We start from the raw sequence: 18549 nt of genomic DNA on the forward strand, positions 1-18549 counted from the left end.
TCCCGATTCTGGCCACTTCCCAGTGGTGGTGTAGCGTGGCCCAGTGAATTGGGGGCGGAGCCAGGTCCCGGCACTGAAAACAGTTCCGAGATCTCTGCACATGCGCGCTAGAGTCTGCGCACATGTGCAGTAGCTTCTGGCAGGCTGAATCGGTGAGTACGTGCTGCAGACTGTGTGGGAGGGGCCCGAAGCACACCATCCCTAGCCTGGCCGAATGGGCTCCCTCATCGGTGGCCCGCTGCGTTCCCTAAGGTAGGACTTCTATTTTTTGTGTGTTATTTATTGATTGATTGCTTATTACTTTGGTCTTGGTGCTTTAGGGCTCCTTCTATTTTTTAATTTGTTAATTAATTGCTTATTACATTTTTTGCTTGGTGCAAATGTACTACTTTGTTTAGTGCTTGGTGCTTTAAATGTATTTATGCTTCTTTAATGTTGTTGTGAAGATGTTTAGTGCTTTTCAAGGTCCACTTACCCGCGCGCCCCGCCCCCGCCTATCTCTGGCTGCCTGTGCTGATTTCTTAAGTCACCGCAAGGTTTTTCTGAACGTACAAGAGTGCCCAAGTTACACTGGCCTAAGTTAGTTTGGAGTAACTTTTAGCTGGCTAAACTTGCTTTAATGGCCAAAACAGGCGCAAGTGGCTGGTAACGCCCCCTTTTGGGAAAAAAAAACAAAACTAAAAAAAAACCTAACTAATTCATTTACACTGGTGCAAATTAAATGGCCAAAATTGCAACTAAAAAGATACTCCAGAAAAATCACATTGTTCCAAAAAAAAACAGCAACTCCTGGGGAAATTTGGAACTTTGATTCTCCCTGGTTACCGTTTTGCCACAAATTTTCCATATACTGTGAACATCTCAGTAAAAAAATATTCACCAGCTATCAAAGCATTTTGCTGTCGAGCTTGTTCCAGTAGCAGCACATGTTGAAGAAGGGAGGGGTGACTGTGAGTGTTGGTTTCTCCTTCAATTGCCGCTGTGGGCAAGCAGGATGGTAGTGAGGTGGTACTCATGAACTTCCCAGTTAAGGCACCCCCCTGACGCAAAGACTGAATAGCTTGCCTCTCTGCTTCTTGTTGGGCTGACATCTTTTGAGAGGCCTATAAATAGAAAAAAATGTAATTACACCATTAACAAAACAAAAACAAATGTATTTCTGTAATCAGAACATTCTACCCATTTACTCAATTTTACTCAAAGAGCTGTTTCACTGGTTTCGTTGTTTTTAGCCCTAGTTTATGGCAGACAGGAAAGATGAATGAAATAAAGAAAACAGAAATAAAGACCATAGTAAAAGACTGCAAAAGAAACAAAATGGGAAAGTCAACAACAAAACGTTTTTAAATTGACATAGCCTATTTGACCAATTAACAGCATCCATACCAACCCTCAGAACACATACTCCACAAGTGAAGAGGTGCCATAAACACCTAGCAAGAGAATTTATCACTGCACCTCACCTCAATATTCATTGGGTTCAGTTATAAAAATATCAGCATCTGAGGCACCTAACTCTGTACTCAGTGTATCTTCATTCTTGCCACGCATGTGTAGAACTACTCAGTAAATGTTCCAGATTGTGAGAGGTAGTCTCGCAAAAACATTTTCAACACAAAGGGAAGTGCCTCCAAATGCCATGAAATTTACTGAACCAGATTATTGGAAAGCAGATATAGTTTTCAATTAGACTTTTTTTGATAGTTTCTTACATTAGTGGAGTATCCTCACATATGGCTCAAGGCTCCTGGGACGAGCTCACATCATACAGTCCTTAACAATAGTCCTTACAAATCAATGGACAAAGGTACCACAGAAACATAATGGAATTAAGCCAGTTTTTCTTGGTCTGATTTACCCCCAAATTAAACGTTCTGTGTGTTGGTTGCACTTCATAAACACCCATTAACAGTAAATTAAGGTCCGACAGGAACCCTTTCAATCAATTAAAAATTACAACTAGAAGTGAACTAAAGGTCACATTTTTATTCAGTGCAGTGCACCCATAGAGATGCAGGGTTCAAAAACAAGAATGTCTACTTACATTGATCGGTGAGTTGGATGCCGTGACCGTAGCTGGGAGCCCCAAGGAAATGTTAGGCAGTGAGGGGGATGTGTAGAGACTGAGCTGACTTGCTGACCCATCAGTGTTCACGGCTCTGTGATGTAGGTGCATATGCTGTGGATAAAATAAATGCTGCTTTATATTCTGTTCATTGATGAACTAACTTAACCCAATGCTTTTTTTTCTGCACTTGGGCTCAAATCTGCTTTGTATAACAACCAGCTACACCACGGTGCAGAAGAACATAGAATATTATGATTGTATTCTGGGAAGAAGACCTTTCTCAACTCATGAAATTACATCAACAATTCACTGTTGTATTCGGCAACAAACTGTTGTATGTACAACAAACTGCACGTTCAACTCATGACTTGACAATTGATCAGTTTGGCTAGGGGTACGATGATAACAGGTATTCATTGTGCACACAAGGTGAGGATGCTCTCACTGGTGGTTCTATTGTATGCTATCTTTAATGGGAGTTACTAACGGGTATACACTGGATTCCCTTGTCTAAAAGTAACGAGTCGAGTTTTGAATATTTAATGCAGAAATTTTTTCTTCCAGTCATATTACTAGTTTATTACTTCAGAACCAACACTGAACAATAACAAAGCTAAGCTCCTCTTATATGGTTTGAACTGTGGATCTTTTTAACTTAGAAAGATGTGAAATTCATAGTTGTTGGAAGTGTGGCACTCAATCCCCAACAGGCTTATCATAACAAATGCAGTATTGATATTTGGCTTTAAGGAATTTTAGGATATTTTCTTATTTTCAAAAGGAAATTATATGTTTAATTTGGGTTTGAGTCATTCAAACTAAATTAATGATCACACCAATTTTGTCGGCTAGTGCATTCACTGTACACATCTGAACAGTCTTGTCTGAAGGCTGAATCTCTGAAGTGGTCTAATATTCAACATACAATTAAATCTGTCTTAAAGGTTATCTGCCGAGTAACTTGTTAACTATATAGTCCAAATATTAATGCATGAAACTTAATCCTGCACCTGAACTCAATTCCTAGTCATCGTGTGCAGTAATCCTTTCAACTGGTCAGAATTAAATCTCAATTCTGTCCAATGAGAGGTACCCTTACTTTTTAAACTCAAAGCAAACTTGAATCTTAAAAATACACCACACTAAAAAGTCAGACAGCTTACTAAATAATTTATTCTCCACCATACACAATATATTTTTTAGAAAATTCAACCAATTTGCAAAAGAAGATATGATGCCTTCACTTTTGGGATACAGTGTTAAAATACAGCCTTACAGTTCACTCACTCATGATGATCACATTAAGAGGAATTAGTAAATGACAGAAATATAGGTAACAACATTTATGTTGACATTAAATCCAACTTTCACTTCCTGTTTTTAAAACACAAACTCAGTTGTATAATTTACATGCCCTGCATCTATGTAGATTATTGCTTCTGTGCAGAACAAAAACAGATTCATTTTTTAGCCTTGTAGCCATCAGTAGCCATTGACAGCTCCAAGGGGAATGATCACAGGAACCAAATACAACTAGAGCACACTATATTCTTATATTTGTCATTTTTAAAAACAAACTTTTTGGAATCAGAAGCAAATAATCTTCAGTGACAGCAGTCCAATTTGTAAAGTGCTTTTCTTTGAATATAAATATTAACGTTGACCACAGGCAAGACTCTTAAAAGCTAGTCTTATCGGAAGAATTGTTAAATACATTTTAGTGGTGAATAGAAGACAGAAAAAAAGTTTTACGGCAGAGCAATTGAATGAGCAAGTTACTCCAATCGCAGCAACACCTGGTGGTGAGAGTACTAGCTTCATTACTAAAGATAAGAGAATTCAAGCAATGTTGGCAACTGAATTACTAATCTGTACTATATGCTCAGTGTAAAATAAGACTCAATGAATACAATTGCCTGTATGAACTCATTGATTTCTATGTACATGTCTGTTAGGTTGGGCTTAATTAAGAATATATTTGCTAGAATTCTCTGTGGTGAATGCTCATTGTTCATCTCACAAATCATCCCCGTATAATTTTTTCCAACAATGCACTACTGGATTCAAAATTCTCTCTCAATAACTGTTTAAAAGCAAGTGCCCAACGGTTACTCCTCATTTCAATACACTGTAGATATGTTACGTTGAGCAACATTTTTCAGACTAAAATATGCTATGAAAATGCTGTACAAACAATACACCACCACAATTGCCACAATTTTCTACTTGATACTTTGGGAGAAGAATATAAAAGCTGGTGGAGCTCAGCCCTAGAATAGGAGCCAGCCTAATACTTGGGCTATTCCTCTTTCATATTTTAACCCGAAGGCGGCTTTTGCAGAACTCCTGAACAACCATTATTATGCTTACACACACCTAGGTTGCAGTTCAGCTTTTATCTTATCCAGAATTCCTTTTCAGGGAGCAATAAAGCTACGCTCCACAAGATTTTGACAAGACCTTTAGATTTTTTTTCTAATTCAGTACTTAATCCCCTGCAGCAAAAAAATCCTTCATAAACACTTAATAATGACAAACTATGGCACAAAATCAGTATTCTTGATATCAGGAGTGAGTCATCCTTAGTCAGAATGCGTGATGGCTTGCCTGACATTTCAGAAAGCTTCCTTCATTTTTTTTAAATGTTTGTCTCTACAGCAGTTTCAAGGTTAAATTATTTGTAAATGATCTTATAGTGCAAGCAGTCCAAAAATAATTGAACTGAACATTCTAACAGTTGAGTGTAACAGGTAATGGTGGTAAGCTGGAGGCAGTTTATCTGACACTGCTCTATTATGCTACTGGGCACTTCAATTGGCAAAACGCAAGTAAAATACCAACACATCTAAGTAGCACAATCTCAACTTAACAAAACAAATTATTGATCATAAATCAGAAAATATGTATCTTAAATTAAGATTGGTACATTAGAGCTCTTTTTAGGAGATAGCAGCACTGAAAAAACACTCAATTTTGATCCAAAGTTATACAGTATTCAAGTAGGATACACAGAATTACTCATGAAACATTAAATTTAGGAACTATAATCGATGGCAAATTAAACATAAGCTATCAATGTTTTTGCTTTATTTTTAATATTTTCAGTAAATATCAAAAAATTGTGCAATGTTTACGACTATACAAATCAAACTGAAGTGAAGGAGCGATATGTCACATGAACATTAAATATCTGTCTCTGGGAAGCGGGTAAGCACACTGCCAAATTCAGGCCAGAATGATACAGGACCCTCTGTAAAATGAGTTTGGTCAGTCTTAACCTAGTTTCTACTGGACACTGTCCCAAAGGATAAAGCTCGCTACAAACTGCAAATTTATACTGGTACAATCGCCAATGGTGCTGTGGCTGGTGTTAAAGTACATTGGTGAGGCAGAGTTGAGAAAGTTTTCCTTTTAAAACAACTTCTCACAGATTCAATGTTTGGAGGGGAGAGAAGAAACTGAATACCTACAATAAACTATTATAGAACACTTACTTTTAAATAGTACAATCAATAAAATCAGTACAAATAAAATCTGAAGCTTGTTGCAGTTCAATCCAGAATATTTTCCATTTTTCACTGTTAACTTCATGACTTCCATTAATCTTAATGTGACTCTACAGCTCTCTAAACTTACAATACCGAGAGCAGACTCACGACAAGTTCTTTTCCAGCGGAGCGCATTTAATGGTACAACTTAATTTATGTGAATACTTACAAAGCCAATACTCAAGCTTAATGCCTGTAGACTTTACAGCAACAGCTTAAAAAAGGCTAGTTATGACATGTTTGGAAATAACGGGTCTCAAGATTTAATGGTAGGTACAAGCTATTACCTCAGCATGAATATTGGGTACAGAACCGGTTGTTCCGTTCTCTGCAGGAATATTGTTTGAACTGTTCGGAGAGCTAGGGCCAGACCCAGGAGCACTGTTACAGACTGAGGAAACTGAAACAATCAAAACAAAGAAACTAGCATCAAGGAAACAGCAGCTTCATCATACTCTAGCTAAATGCTCAAGAACAAAAAAAGCATAGTTTAACCCCCACTACCAAAACAAGCAATATTTAGACATTATTTCAAGGGACAGTTTGCCATTTTTCAATGTAAGAAGGTGCAATACCTTGGTTGACTCACCGGACAGGTTTTTCCACTTCTGCACTTGCCAGCTAGCAACTTTCCAACCATTTATGTTAATGGGTGAAAAATTACAGGCTGGCGAGCAGAGGCAGAAAACACCATATACAATGCGATGACATTATTGTTCTGACAACCATGTAAGATGTCACAAATAATTTTTCTTGGTTTCATCTACAAGAAGAATTGCATTCAAAATTGGTGCTGCAGCAGATATAGCTTCTTTCACAAGATGAACTTTCTTGGATGGCCAACAATTTAAAGCAGCAGAGTTTTCAGAGCACGCTGTTCGTAATCTAGAGCCTGCCTGAAAACCCCTTATGGATGAAAGAACATTCTGGGAGGGTGGCTCAACTTACATGTCATTTTTATAGACAAAGAATAGTCTGAAAAGAATTTTCCTGGACCTATTTAAAACACCACATGAATTTTATTGCCATTATAATAGTCTTTGAGTAGGAATTTCCTCTTTGTGAGGCCACTCGGTTCACATTGATTATGGGAAGCATCTCTGTATTCTGAGCGGCTCCAGTACAAATTGTGGCTGGCGAGGTTTCAAATTATTCCGATTACCATTCCAGAGCTGCCCAACCTGGGAAACCATATTTCAGGCTGGGAATATAGATTTACCAGTTACAGCATAGTTTCTTAAAATCAGGCAGCTTTGCAGCGACTGTCAGATTAGTTTGAAGTTGTACCTGCATTGCTTGCAATGGCACTGCTCCAAAATCTACAGGGATGCTTCTCATGATTGACCTTACTGGAGCAGCCTAGCAAGGAGTGAGCCCTATTCAAGGATCTCCATGTCACCAATAAAATTTATATTTTACAAATAAAAGTCAAAGACATTTCTGGTATTGCTATTATTTTCTTCTACAAAGAGGGTAATTACTTAGAACTAAAATACTTTCCTTCCCCTAAAATGAAATGTCAAAACACTTCCAACTAAATGTTGCTGTTTGCTAACAATGTACATTGTTAATATTTAACATATAACATTCTAAACAAATACATTAGGGCTGATCATATCATTAGCTTCACCTCAGAAACACGTGCTGATGGGGCATGATGGATCGTAAAATTGAACAGAGATCAGTCCACATGGATCTGATCATTGAGAGTGCTGCTCAAGTTTCCAATGGAGTTTGGGTTAGGTGACTGAAGCTTTATAATATTTAAATGATGTGGATCCCTGGAGCCACATTGACTCCAGCCTTTTCCAACCCTGACACCAGTACAGATCGGATTATAATACCACCCCCATATAACAGGAATCCATAGCTGCTAGGCACTGAGCTGTACGTAGAAATTTAAAAACCCTAAGAAAGTTGATTCAGCAAAGTTAAAGCCATTTCTGCACTGATTTACTTAGCTTTAAAAAAAAATTGTCCTGCTCCATAGAATATTGTGGGCCTTTGTGGTAATTACACTGATGATTTATTTTTTTCTTCTAGGTCCATTAGTTACACCAATGGGAAATCCCCATCTTAGCTTTTTGAAGGAAGAGTCCACCAATGGAGGGATATGAAGTCAGGCCAAGCTGCCTAGGCGTGTACTGTGCCCACCTGCTGGTACCTGTATCTGCAGACAGAGGTGCATGTATATCACTCTGGCAGATGATCAGTGCCCTGAAGGCTCTACTCCCAATGGAGGCTGTGATAGCAGACCTGATGGTACAGATATGAAATGTGAATGCCTGACTAAACATTATGCTGGATAGTCTCTGGAAACACCTCGATCATAGTACATCACGTTTCTAGTGGTCCAGGATGAAGAAAGGGTGCCATCAGCCAGTAAAACCCAATTGGCTACAGCTAGAAAGATGCCAAACATATTTGGAAACAATGCCATAACTACCTGGTAATGTCCTTAGTGAATCTGGGTCAGCAAAGAGCCAGATGCAGAGTTGTGACAACTGCTGCAAGGCCACTTACTGCTAACCACACATCACAAGGCTGGCACAGCCAACAACAAAACAAGCTAGCTACAGCTTTAATCCTGTCTCATCTCCTTGAAGGGATGCTGCAATGCTAACCTATGGGATCAGTGTGATGGAGTGACAAAAAGGGCAACCCTCCTCAAGACCACCTCACGCAGCACTACTTCCATTCAATGGCCAAACACGGGGTCAGACTGCTGGATTGTTTCATCAATGGTCTGAAGACTCAACATACACATTTTGGGTTTCCTCCTTCTTCATTGTTGCCCATCATTTCTTTGCCTTCTCTGCCTCCAGCCATGGCAAAGGCTGACAATGGGTTCAGATACCTTTTGAGATTTTCCAAACACTGTAAAAAGCTACATCCCCTTACTATGCCACTTCTCTTTAACTGTCTGCATCCCTTTAAACTTCACCAGCTTGTAATTTACATTCCCACCATTCATGTGGTCCCTGCACCCATTGGAATCTTCACCTATAGCTGTAAGTAATTATGCAAACAGAGTGACACTGGCCATTCTGGGGAGAGTTGCACTAGTTGTTAACCAACTAGAACTGACTTACATGACCTTATTGTGTTCAGGTTGTGTTATATGAATACATCAAAAATGGAATGAAATCTAAAATGACAAGATTAAAATCTGAGCTTTATTAATATATAGATATAGCGCAATACACCAGTGAAAGTACCATGCACTGAGTAGCATTTTAATGAACTAAATATCAGATTATACACCCCAGAACATTGGCTGATCTAGATTTTAATTTATCATTTTCTATAATTGTTCCAATAAAATGGATGTAATAGTTTTTGTCATTGGAGCTGCACAAAGAATGTGGACCTTTCATAATATTAAAAGAAAACTGTTCAATACCATTTGAAGAATTGACTCTCCATAGTTTGTGTGGCAGTCCAGGAATTAGTCAGTTATGTGTGGCCTCAGCAAGTTTACCCAGTGAGTAGCTGAGCTATATCGACTTGGAATGTCCCAGATTTGGTCTCACCATCCTTAGGACTAGGGAGAAATAAATCTTTCAGATTACCACTCCTGATTGCTATCCAGTGACCTCTTTAGGAAGTGCTTCTATGGACATCAGATAAGGACAGTACTGGGCCTGTCTTTGATGTTCCTGCAGTCAAATAGCTCGGTGGCACATATGAGCAGGACCCACACGTGAATACTGACTTCTTGGGTGAGTAATTAGCACCTGTGGAATTATGCCCCAGCAGGCAATTAATATTTTAGGATGGGAGAGGAAAAATTAACAATTTTCAAAAAAATAGTAATGTGAGCAGTAACCTGATTGCACAGAAGCCAAAAATCACTACATTTATTTTATTTTCAGATTGTAAATGGTTATAGAATGATATACAGCACACTGGGTTTGATTCTGCAACCTTACCTGTGATTTCTATAGCTCTCTTCTTGAATGTGCTAATTATTGTGCCATCTTTCCTCCGTAATAATGGGCTGCTTCTCCTCTCAGCCACTTTCTGTTTTAATCTGGAACGTACCTTCAAATTAGGTTCGGAAGCTGTGTATTATTTGAAGAAAAATTTTTTTAAAACTTAGGTTTGCTAAAATTATTTTTTTGCTTTGAATAGCAAGCACGAACAGTTTAACATTCATTAGGATAAACAAAGGATGTCGGTTTAGGGAACAGTGTTAGAATTATCTTTAATGGAATGACACCAGATTATAGCCCCCAAAATGTGATTTTGTCATGAGTTTTCAGCTCTTGCTGGCACTTGTGACGAAGTCAAAGCGTTACTGGTCAATACAAATTTACACAAATGTACTCAACGACAAATTGATCACTGCTGGAGTATGGCCAAACTTACTGAGTAGTCCCATAAAACACAAAGCCTGTAGATCAACAAATATCCATTGACTGACATCAAGAGCAGAACTGTCACAAACCTACAATTAATTTTACTCACTATTAGATTTGATCGAATATTCAAAACACAAACTTGGAAAATGACCAGCAGTACTGACGTGTCATTTTCACCAATACCATGTTATTCGCACTGACGTAATACCAAAAACAAACAAACACAGAAACTCACACAAAACAACAGTGCACAATTGTACACATGGGATAAACCTATTCTCCAGTGTCAGTGTCAGTGTCATGGGTTTCTCACAGTGAATTAAAGCAGTGGTGAAATTTATAACTGCACCCTTGTTTACATCAAGGAGCCTTTCCGCTCCTTTTAATTATAAAGCATCGCCACATAAATATATGGGAAGCAATTAAAAAATTTGGAGGATTTCATAGTGTAACCAAAATAATATTCTCAAAGCATTATTCATTGATGAGCTTGACTAAATAAGAAAGAAATGTACATTGACAGCCCTAAACGCACATTGATTGGGACATTTAGCAACAGATAATGAATTTTGTGTTTTCTGAAGTGCAAAATTAAGTACTGCACTTTTATTGGCAAATGAATTTAACCAGACCGGTCCTGAGCGGTAGCGAGAGAACATAAGAAGTAGGAGCAGGAGTCGGCCATTTGGCCCCTCGAACCTGTCCCACCATTCAATAAGATCATGGTTGATCTGATCTCGGCTTCAACTCCACTTCCCTCCCCGCTCCCCATAACCCCATATTGTTCAGGAGGAGGAGGAGCAGTGGCATAAATACAGCGGGAGAGAAGGCCTCAGACAGAGCAGACGTCAGCGGCAGCGGTACATTCGAATTCAAAAACACCACCAAAAAATCAATGAGTGACTTCATAGGAAAGCAGGTAGGTGATTGATTGGTGAGTACAACCTATGTCTTTTCCTCTCTATGTTAGGTCAGTGGGTTAGCTAATAAGCTTAGTCAGTACTATAGTAAATAAAGGCATGGCAGGGCACCACACTCCCGTGGAATGGGTTATGTGGGAACTCCAGGTTTCGGAGATTGAGTAGAAGCTGGGGTCACTGCGGTGCATCCACGAGGCTGAGAGCTTCATGAATAGCACGTTTCAGGAGGTGGTCACCCTGCAGCTTAAGAGTGTGCAGGCAGAGAGAGAATGTCTGACTGCCAGACAGAAAAGGAGGACCAGGCGGGTAGTGCAGGAGCCCTGAGTGCATCTCATTCTCTAACCAATACTGGTGAGGCTGATGGTTCCTCTGGGGAGTACAGCCAGAGCCAAGGCACAGCTGTACAGGGTGGGGGAGGAGGAAGATCGGGAAGGGAACAGTGATAGGGTATTCAGTAGTTGGGAGAACAGACAGGCATTGCTGCGGCCGCAGACGTGATTCCAAGATGGTATGTTGCCTCCCTGGTGCCAAGATCAAGGATGTTACTGAATGGCTGTCGTACTTTGAGGTGGGAGGGTGAACAGCCAAAGGGCATGGTCCATATTGGTATCAATGACAGAGGTAGAAAGAGGGATGAGGTCCTGTAGGCAGATTTTAGAGAGCTAGGAAAGAGATTAAAAAGCAGGACCTCAAAAGTAGTAATCTCCGGATTACTACTAGTGCCACGCACGAGTGAGTTTAGAAATAGGAATGCGTGGCTGGTGAGATGGTGCAGGAGGGAGGGCTTTAGATTCCTGGGACATTTGGACTGTCTCTGGGGGAAGTGGAACCTGTACAGGCCGGACAGGTTGCATCACAACAGAGCCGGGACCAATATCTTCACCCGGTGGCGGGGGGGGGGGGGAGGTTTAAACGAATTTGGCAGAGAGATGGACACCAGGATGTAGCATTAGAAAGGAGAAACAAGGTGCACAAAAGAGTACGAAAGAGTACGGTATTAGAAGGAGTTAAACCACGGCAAATTTCAAGAAGGTCTAAGATAGGTTTACATCCAAGATGCATGTAAACGCTTGAAGCGTGGTAAATGACATTGGTGAGCTGCAGGTGCAAATAGCCACATGGGAATATGATGTTGTGGCAATAATTGAGACCTGGCTCATAAATGGACAAGATCAGGTATTACATATTCTTGGATACAAGGTGTTCAGGGAAGGATAGAAAGGAAGTGGGGTGGGAATATTGAGTAAGGAGAATATTACAGTACTGGAGAGAGATGTCCTGGAGGGGTCATAGAATCATAGAAGTTTACAGCACAGAAGGAGGCTATTTCGGCCCATCGTGTCCGTGCCAGCCAACAATAAGCTATACAGCCCAATTCCACTTTCCAGCTCTAGGTCCATAAACCTGCAGGTCACGGCACTTCAAGTGCACATCCAAGTACTTGTTAAATGAGGTGAGAGTTTCTGCCTCTACTACCCTTTCAGGCAGTGAGTTCCGGACCCCCACAACCCTCCGCGTGAAGAAATTTCCTCTCAAATCCCCTCTAAACCTTCTACCAATTATTTAAAAATTATGTCCCCTGGTTGTTTACCCCTCTGCTAAGGGAAATAGGCCCTTTCTACCCACAATATCTAGGCCCCTCATAATTTTATACACCTCAATGAGGTCTCCCCTCAGCCTCCTCTGTTCCAAGGAAAACAAACCGAGCCTATGCAATCTGTCCTCATAGCTAAGATTCTCCACTCCCGGCAACATCCTCATAAATCTCCTCTGTACCCTCTCCAGTGCAATCACGTCCTTCCTGTAATGCGGTGACCAGATCGGCACGCAGTATTCCAGCTATGGCCTAACCAGTGCTTTGTACAATTCAAGCATAACCCCCCTGGGTCAAGGACAGAATCTATTTGGTTAGAGTTAAGAAACAATAAAGGTGCCATTACACTACAAGGTGTATTCAATAATCCACCAACTAGTGGGAAAGATATAGAGGAGCAAATTTGCAGGGAAATTACAGAGAGGTGCAATAACTATCGAGTAGTGATAATGGGGGACTTCAATTATCCCAATATAGACTGGGATAGTAATTATGTTAAGGATAGAGAGGGCGAAGAATTTCTGAAGTGTATTCAGAAGAACTTTCTTGATCAGTACATTTCCGGCCCAACGAGGAAGGAGGCATTGCTGGATCTGGTTCTGGGGAATGAGGTGGGTCAGGTGGATCAAGTTTCAATAAGAGAACATTTAGGAAACAGTGATAAGATTTAGGTTAGCTATGGAAAAGGACAAAAAGCAATCTGGATCAGTGTGGATTAATTATGGGAAACCAGCACGGATTTGTTAAAGGCAAATAGTGTTTAACTAACTTGATCGAGTTTTTTGATGAGGTAACAGAGAAGGTAGGTGAGGGCAATGCAGTTAATGTGGTGTACATGGACTTCCAAAAGGCGTTTGATAAAGTGCTACATAATAGACTTGCCAGCAAAGTTGAAGCCCATGGAATAAAAGGGACAGTGGCAGCATGGATACGAAATTGGCTGATTGTAATGGTGAAAGGTTGTTTTTAAAACTGGAGGAAGGTATATAGTGGTGTCCCCAGGGTTCGGTACTGGGACCACCGCCTTTCTTGATATACATTAATGATTTGGACTTGGGTGTACAGGGTACAATTTCAAAGTTTGCAGATTACACAAAACTTATAGTATAGTGAACAGTGAAGAGGATAGGGATAGACTTCAAAAGGACAGGGATAGACTTCAAAAGGACAGACAGGCCGGTGGAATGGGCAGACACGTGACAGATGAAGATTAACGCATAAAAGTGCAAATCGATACATTTTGGTAGAAAGAACGAGGAGAGGCAATATAAACTAAAGGGCAACAGCGAGACCTGGGGTATATGTGCACAAATTGTTGAAGGTGGCAGGGCAGGTTGAGAAATCCTTTATAAGTAGAGACATGGGAGAGAAATTCACTATTGCCCTGTTTGGGGGAAGGTAACAATCGAGCGCTCCCACTTCTTTCCAGGGATGCTAAAGGGGCGGATGCCTCAGCAGTGCAGCACACTGGGCAGTGCAGCGCTGCCGCGTCCGAGGGGCTCTTTGCTCAACTAAAGGAATGGACCCACGCAGCCGGCTCTGCAAATGAAAAAGGAACCTACCTGGACCACCATGAAGCGGCGGTGCCGCACGATCAGCCGCCACTCAAGCAGAGTGCCGGGCTAAGTGATCGCGGCCAGGACCCCGGATCAGGAGCGGCAACAAAAAGGTATTTTTTGTTTCCCCACTTGGTCACTTCGTCTTTAATTTTTACCCGGGTAGCGGCTAGCCACCCAATACAGACAGCTGCAGGGGAATTGTGTCATCGCTCGGCGATGCTGCAGGGAGAAAAAGTCAATTTTGGGGCCGAGGCACTAATGGAGTGATGCGCACGGCGATGACGTCACGATCTCCGGGTGCAGGAGATCTGAGCATGTTGCCGTAGTGCCATTAAACCCCGCCCAATATGGCGAGAGCCGTTAATGCCACCGCGCTAACAGGAGGCACAAATGCACCGAATTTCTACACCATAGAGTACAAAAACAAGGAAGTTATAGAACAGTTCTGCCACAACTGGAGTATTGTCAAATTCTGGGCACCGCACTTCAGGAAGGATGTGAAGGCCTTAGAGAGGGTGCAAAAAAGATTTACAAGAATGGTTCCAGGGTTGAGGGACTTCAGCTACGTGGGTAGATTGGAGAAGCTGGGGTTATTCGCCTTAGAGCAGAGAAGATTGAGGGGAGATTTGATCGGAGTGTTCAAAATCATGAGGGGGCTAGTCAGAGTAGATAGAGAGAAACTTTTCCCATTGATGGTAGGGTCGAGAACCAGAGGACACAGATTCAAGGTGATTGGCAGAAGATCCAAAAGCTACATGAGAAAAAATGTTTTTATGCAGCGAGTGGTTTTGATCTGGAATGCACTGCCTGAAAGGGTGGTGGAGGCAAACTGAATCATGGCTTTCAAAAGGGAATTAGATATGTACCTGAAGGGAAACATTTTTCAGGGCTACGGGGAAAGGGCAGGGGATTGGGACTAGCTGAGGTGCTCTTGCAGAGATCCGGTATGTGCTCGAAGGGCCGAATGGCCTCCTACTGTGCTGTAACGATTCTCTGATCTGCACATTTTCACAAACTGCGAGATCCACCTTAGTGAAAAAATAAATGCTCAACTCATTTACATGAATTAGTCCTTTGTATAACTAAATATATTGGATTCAATTTTCTTTCAACTTTCCACTCCTCTGCTCAATTTTCTTTCCAGCTCTCCATATGCCATGCATCATTCCCCAATTGATAAAGAATAGCAGAGATGTGCTCCTAAACTTCATGAATATTTCTCTCAAGAAGACTGCTTGGAGGTATGCAAAAGCAGTTATAATTGACGAGTGATTATTTTTCTTCCTTCTCTTTTCTCCCCTGCCCCCACTCCTGAATAGCGAGTTCAGGATTAGGAAATCATCACACAGTAACAGCAAGCACAAACAGCCAGAAGTGCCAAGTGGATGATCCATCTTGGCCTCCTCCTGACATCCCCACCATCACAGATGCCAGTTTTCAGCCAATTTGATTCATTCCATGCGATATCAAGAAACAACTGAGCATACTTGTAACAGCAAAGACTATGGGCCCCTGACAACATCCCAGCTGTAGTGCTGAAGACTTGTGCTCCAGAACTAGCCACGTCTCTAGCTAAGCTGTTCCAGTGCAGCTACAATACTGGCATCTATCCGACAAAGTAGAACATTTCCCTGTTATGTCCTGTCCACAAACAGCAGGAAATATCCAATCCAGTCAATTACCGTCCAATCAGCCTATTCTCAATCAACAGCTAAGTGATGGAAGGGGTCATCGACAGTACTATCAAGCGGCACTTACCAATAACCTGATCACCGATGCTCAGTTTACATAACATAAGAAATAGGAGGAGTAGGCCATACGGCCCTTGGAGCCTGTTCCGCCATCCAATATCATGGCTGAACTGATCTTGGCCTCAACTCCACTTTCCTGCCTGTTCCCCATAACCCTTGGCTCTCCAAAAGTTCAAGAATCTGTCTATCGCAGCTTTGAATATATTCAATGACTCGGCCTCCACAACTCTCTGGGGTAGAAAATTCCAAAGATTCACGACCCTCAGAGAAGAAATTCCTCCTCATCTCCGTCTTAAATGGGCAACCCCTTAATCTGAAATTATGCCCCCTAGTTCTAAATTCCTTCACGAGGGGAAACATCCTCTCAGCATCTACCCTGGCAACCCACCTCAGAATCTTATATATTTCAATAAGATCACCTGTCATTCTTTTAAACTCCAATGAGTATAGGCCCAATCTGCTCAACCTTTCCTCAGAAGACAACCCCTTCATCCCAGGTTTGGGTTCCACAATGACCCCTCGGCTCCAAACCTCATTGTTGCCTTGGTTTAAACATGGACAAAAGAGCTGAATTCCAGAAGTGAGGGGAGAGTGACTGTCCTTGACACCACAGCAGCATTTGACTGAGTGAGGCAACAAGGAGCCTTAGTCAAATTATATAATTGAAGTCAATGAAAATCAGGGGAAATCTCTTGGCTAGAGTCATACCTTACACAAAGGAAGGTGGTTGTAGTTTTTGGAAGCCAATCATCTCAGCCCCAGGACACTACTGAGGGGGTTCTGCTGGACAGTGTCCTAAGCCCAACCATCTTCAGTTGATTCATCAATGACCTTCCTTCCATTATAAGGTCAGAAATGAGGATGTTCGATGATTGCAGTGTTCACTTCCATTCACAATTCCTCATAACGAAGCAGTCTGTGCCCGCATGCAAGACGTGGGCAAGATCCAGGCATGGGGTGATAAGTGGCATGTAACATTCACGCCACACGAAGCAATGATCATCTTCAACAAGAGAGTGTCTAACCACCTCTCCATGACATTCAATGGCATGACCATCGTCAAATCCCCCACCATCAACATCCCGGAGGGGGGGGGCAAGGCGGCGGACACCATTGGCCAGAACCATAACTGGACCAGTCTCATAAATACTGTGGCTAAGAGGTCAGAGCCTAGATATTCGGCGGTGAGTTACTCACCTCTTGACTCACCAAAGCCTTTCCACCATCTACAAGGCACATGTGAGGAGTGTGATGGAATACTTTCCACTTGCCTGGATGAGTGCAGCTCCAATAACACAAGAAGCTCAATACCACCCAGGACAAAGCTGCCCACTTGATCGGCCACCTTAAACATTCACTCCCTCCACCACCGGTGCACCGTAGCTGCATTGTGTACCATCTACAAGATCCACTGCAGTAACTTGCCAAGGCTTCTTAGATAGCACCTCCCAAATACGCAACCTCTACCAGCTAGAAATAGGGATATCAGGCGCAGGGAAACACCCCCACCTCCAAGTACTCTCCAAGCTACATGCCATACTGACCTGGAAATATATTGCCATTATTTATGGGTCAACATTCTGCAACTCCCTCCCCAACAGCACTGAGGGAGTACCTTCACCACACAGGACTGCTGCATTTCAAGAAAGAGGCTCACCGTCACCTTCTTGAGGGTAATTAGGAATGGGCAATAAATGCTGGCCTTGCCAGTCATGCTCACATCCTGACAATGAATAAATAAAAAAAATTGTAACACTCATAGAACGTGTCAGTTTTTTCGTGTCTTTTGGCATGGAACACACATACTGAGTGTTTGATTATTCGGTAGGACTGGGAGAAAGCAAGTTCAACACCAACCCTCCTCCTCCTTCCTGTCTGCTCAATTTTTGATAAGCACACAAGATGTTAGCTGGCTTATCATTGCTCATAAGGATCCTGGTGTAAACCAAACTGGCAAACAAATAAAGACCAAATTGATTCAACATTTTATGGAGCACTATTGATCTCGAGTTGATGGGGAGGGGGGGGGGGGGGGAGCGAGCGAATGTTGTCTGTGAAGTGAATCAGGCCGTAATGTCGTAGAGATATAGAGATGCTAAAGTATTCTGGAGTTTTCCTCGACTACCTTTGGGAATTGGATTATTTATGTAGAACTTTTCGTTTGGCTATTAATGAGGTGGGGTACAATTCACAAAAGAACTCAGAAATTAAATTAGTAGTAGGCCATATAGCCTGGTTCATAGCTGATCTTCGACCTCAACTGCACTTCCTGGTCTGATCCCTATATCCCTCGATTCCCTTCGAGTCCAAAAATGCATCAATCCCAGCCTTGAATATACTCAACACTTAGAAGTCACAGCCTTCTGGAGTAGAGAATTCCCAAGTTTCACAACCCTCTTCATCTCAGTCCTAAATGGTTGACCCCTTATCCCGAGACTATGCCCCCTCGTTCTAGACTCACCAGCCAAGGGAAGCACCCTCAGCAATTACCCGGTCAAGTCCTCTCAGAATCTTAGATAATTCAATTAGATCACTTCTCATTCTTCTAAACTTCAAAGCGTTTTGGGGCCATTCTACTCAATCGCTCCTCATAGTACAATCCTCTCATTCCAGGAATTAAACTAGTGAACCTTCATTGAAAGGCCTGGGCTTGTTGGGCAAAGAGCCTATTTCTCCTTTGGCTTAGTGGTTATAGAACTGGGCTATCATAGAAACATAGAAAATAGGTGCAGGAGTAGCCCATTC

At 41.7% G+C, this 18549-nt stretch overlaps 1 protein-coding gene across 12 annotated transcripts in view; it reads right to left on the reverse strand.

Moving 5' to 3' along the window:
* Positions 1-18549, reverse strand: part of hdac5 (histone deacetylase 5) — a 338699-nt gene that overhangs the window by 92448 nt on the left and 227702 nt on the right. For all 12 annotated transcript variants that reach the window (XM_070864414.1, XM_070864416.1, XM_070864417.1 and 9 more), the window contains 4 exons: positions 9549-9680; positions 5904-6016; positions 2045-2179; positions 881-1103 (listed from right to left, as the gene is read on the reverse strand). In XM_070864414.1, coding sequence (XP_070720515.1) covers positions 881-1103; positions 2045-2179; positions 5904-6016; positions 9549-9680 — 603 coding nt within the window. The remainder of the gene's footprint in view (positions 1-880; positions 1104-2044; positions 2180-5903; positions 6017-9548; positions 9681-18549) is intronic.

The sequence above is a fragment of the Pristiophorus japonicus genome, chromosome 21 (genome assembly GCF_044704955.1).
Source record: "Pristiophorus japonicus isolate sPriJap1 chromosome 21, sPriJap1.hap1, whole genome shotgun sequence".
Lineage (NCBI taxonomy): Eukaryota > Metazoa > Chordata > Chondrichthyes > Pristiophoridae > Pristiophorus > Pristiophorus japonicus.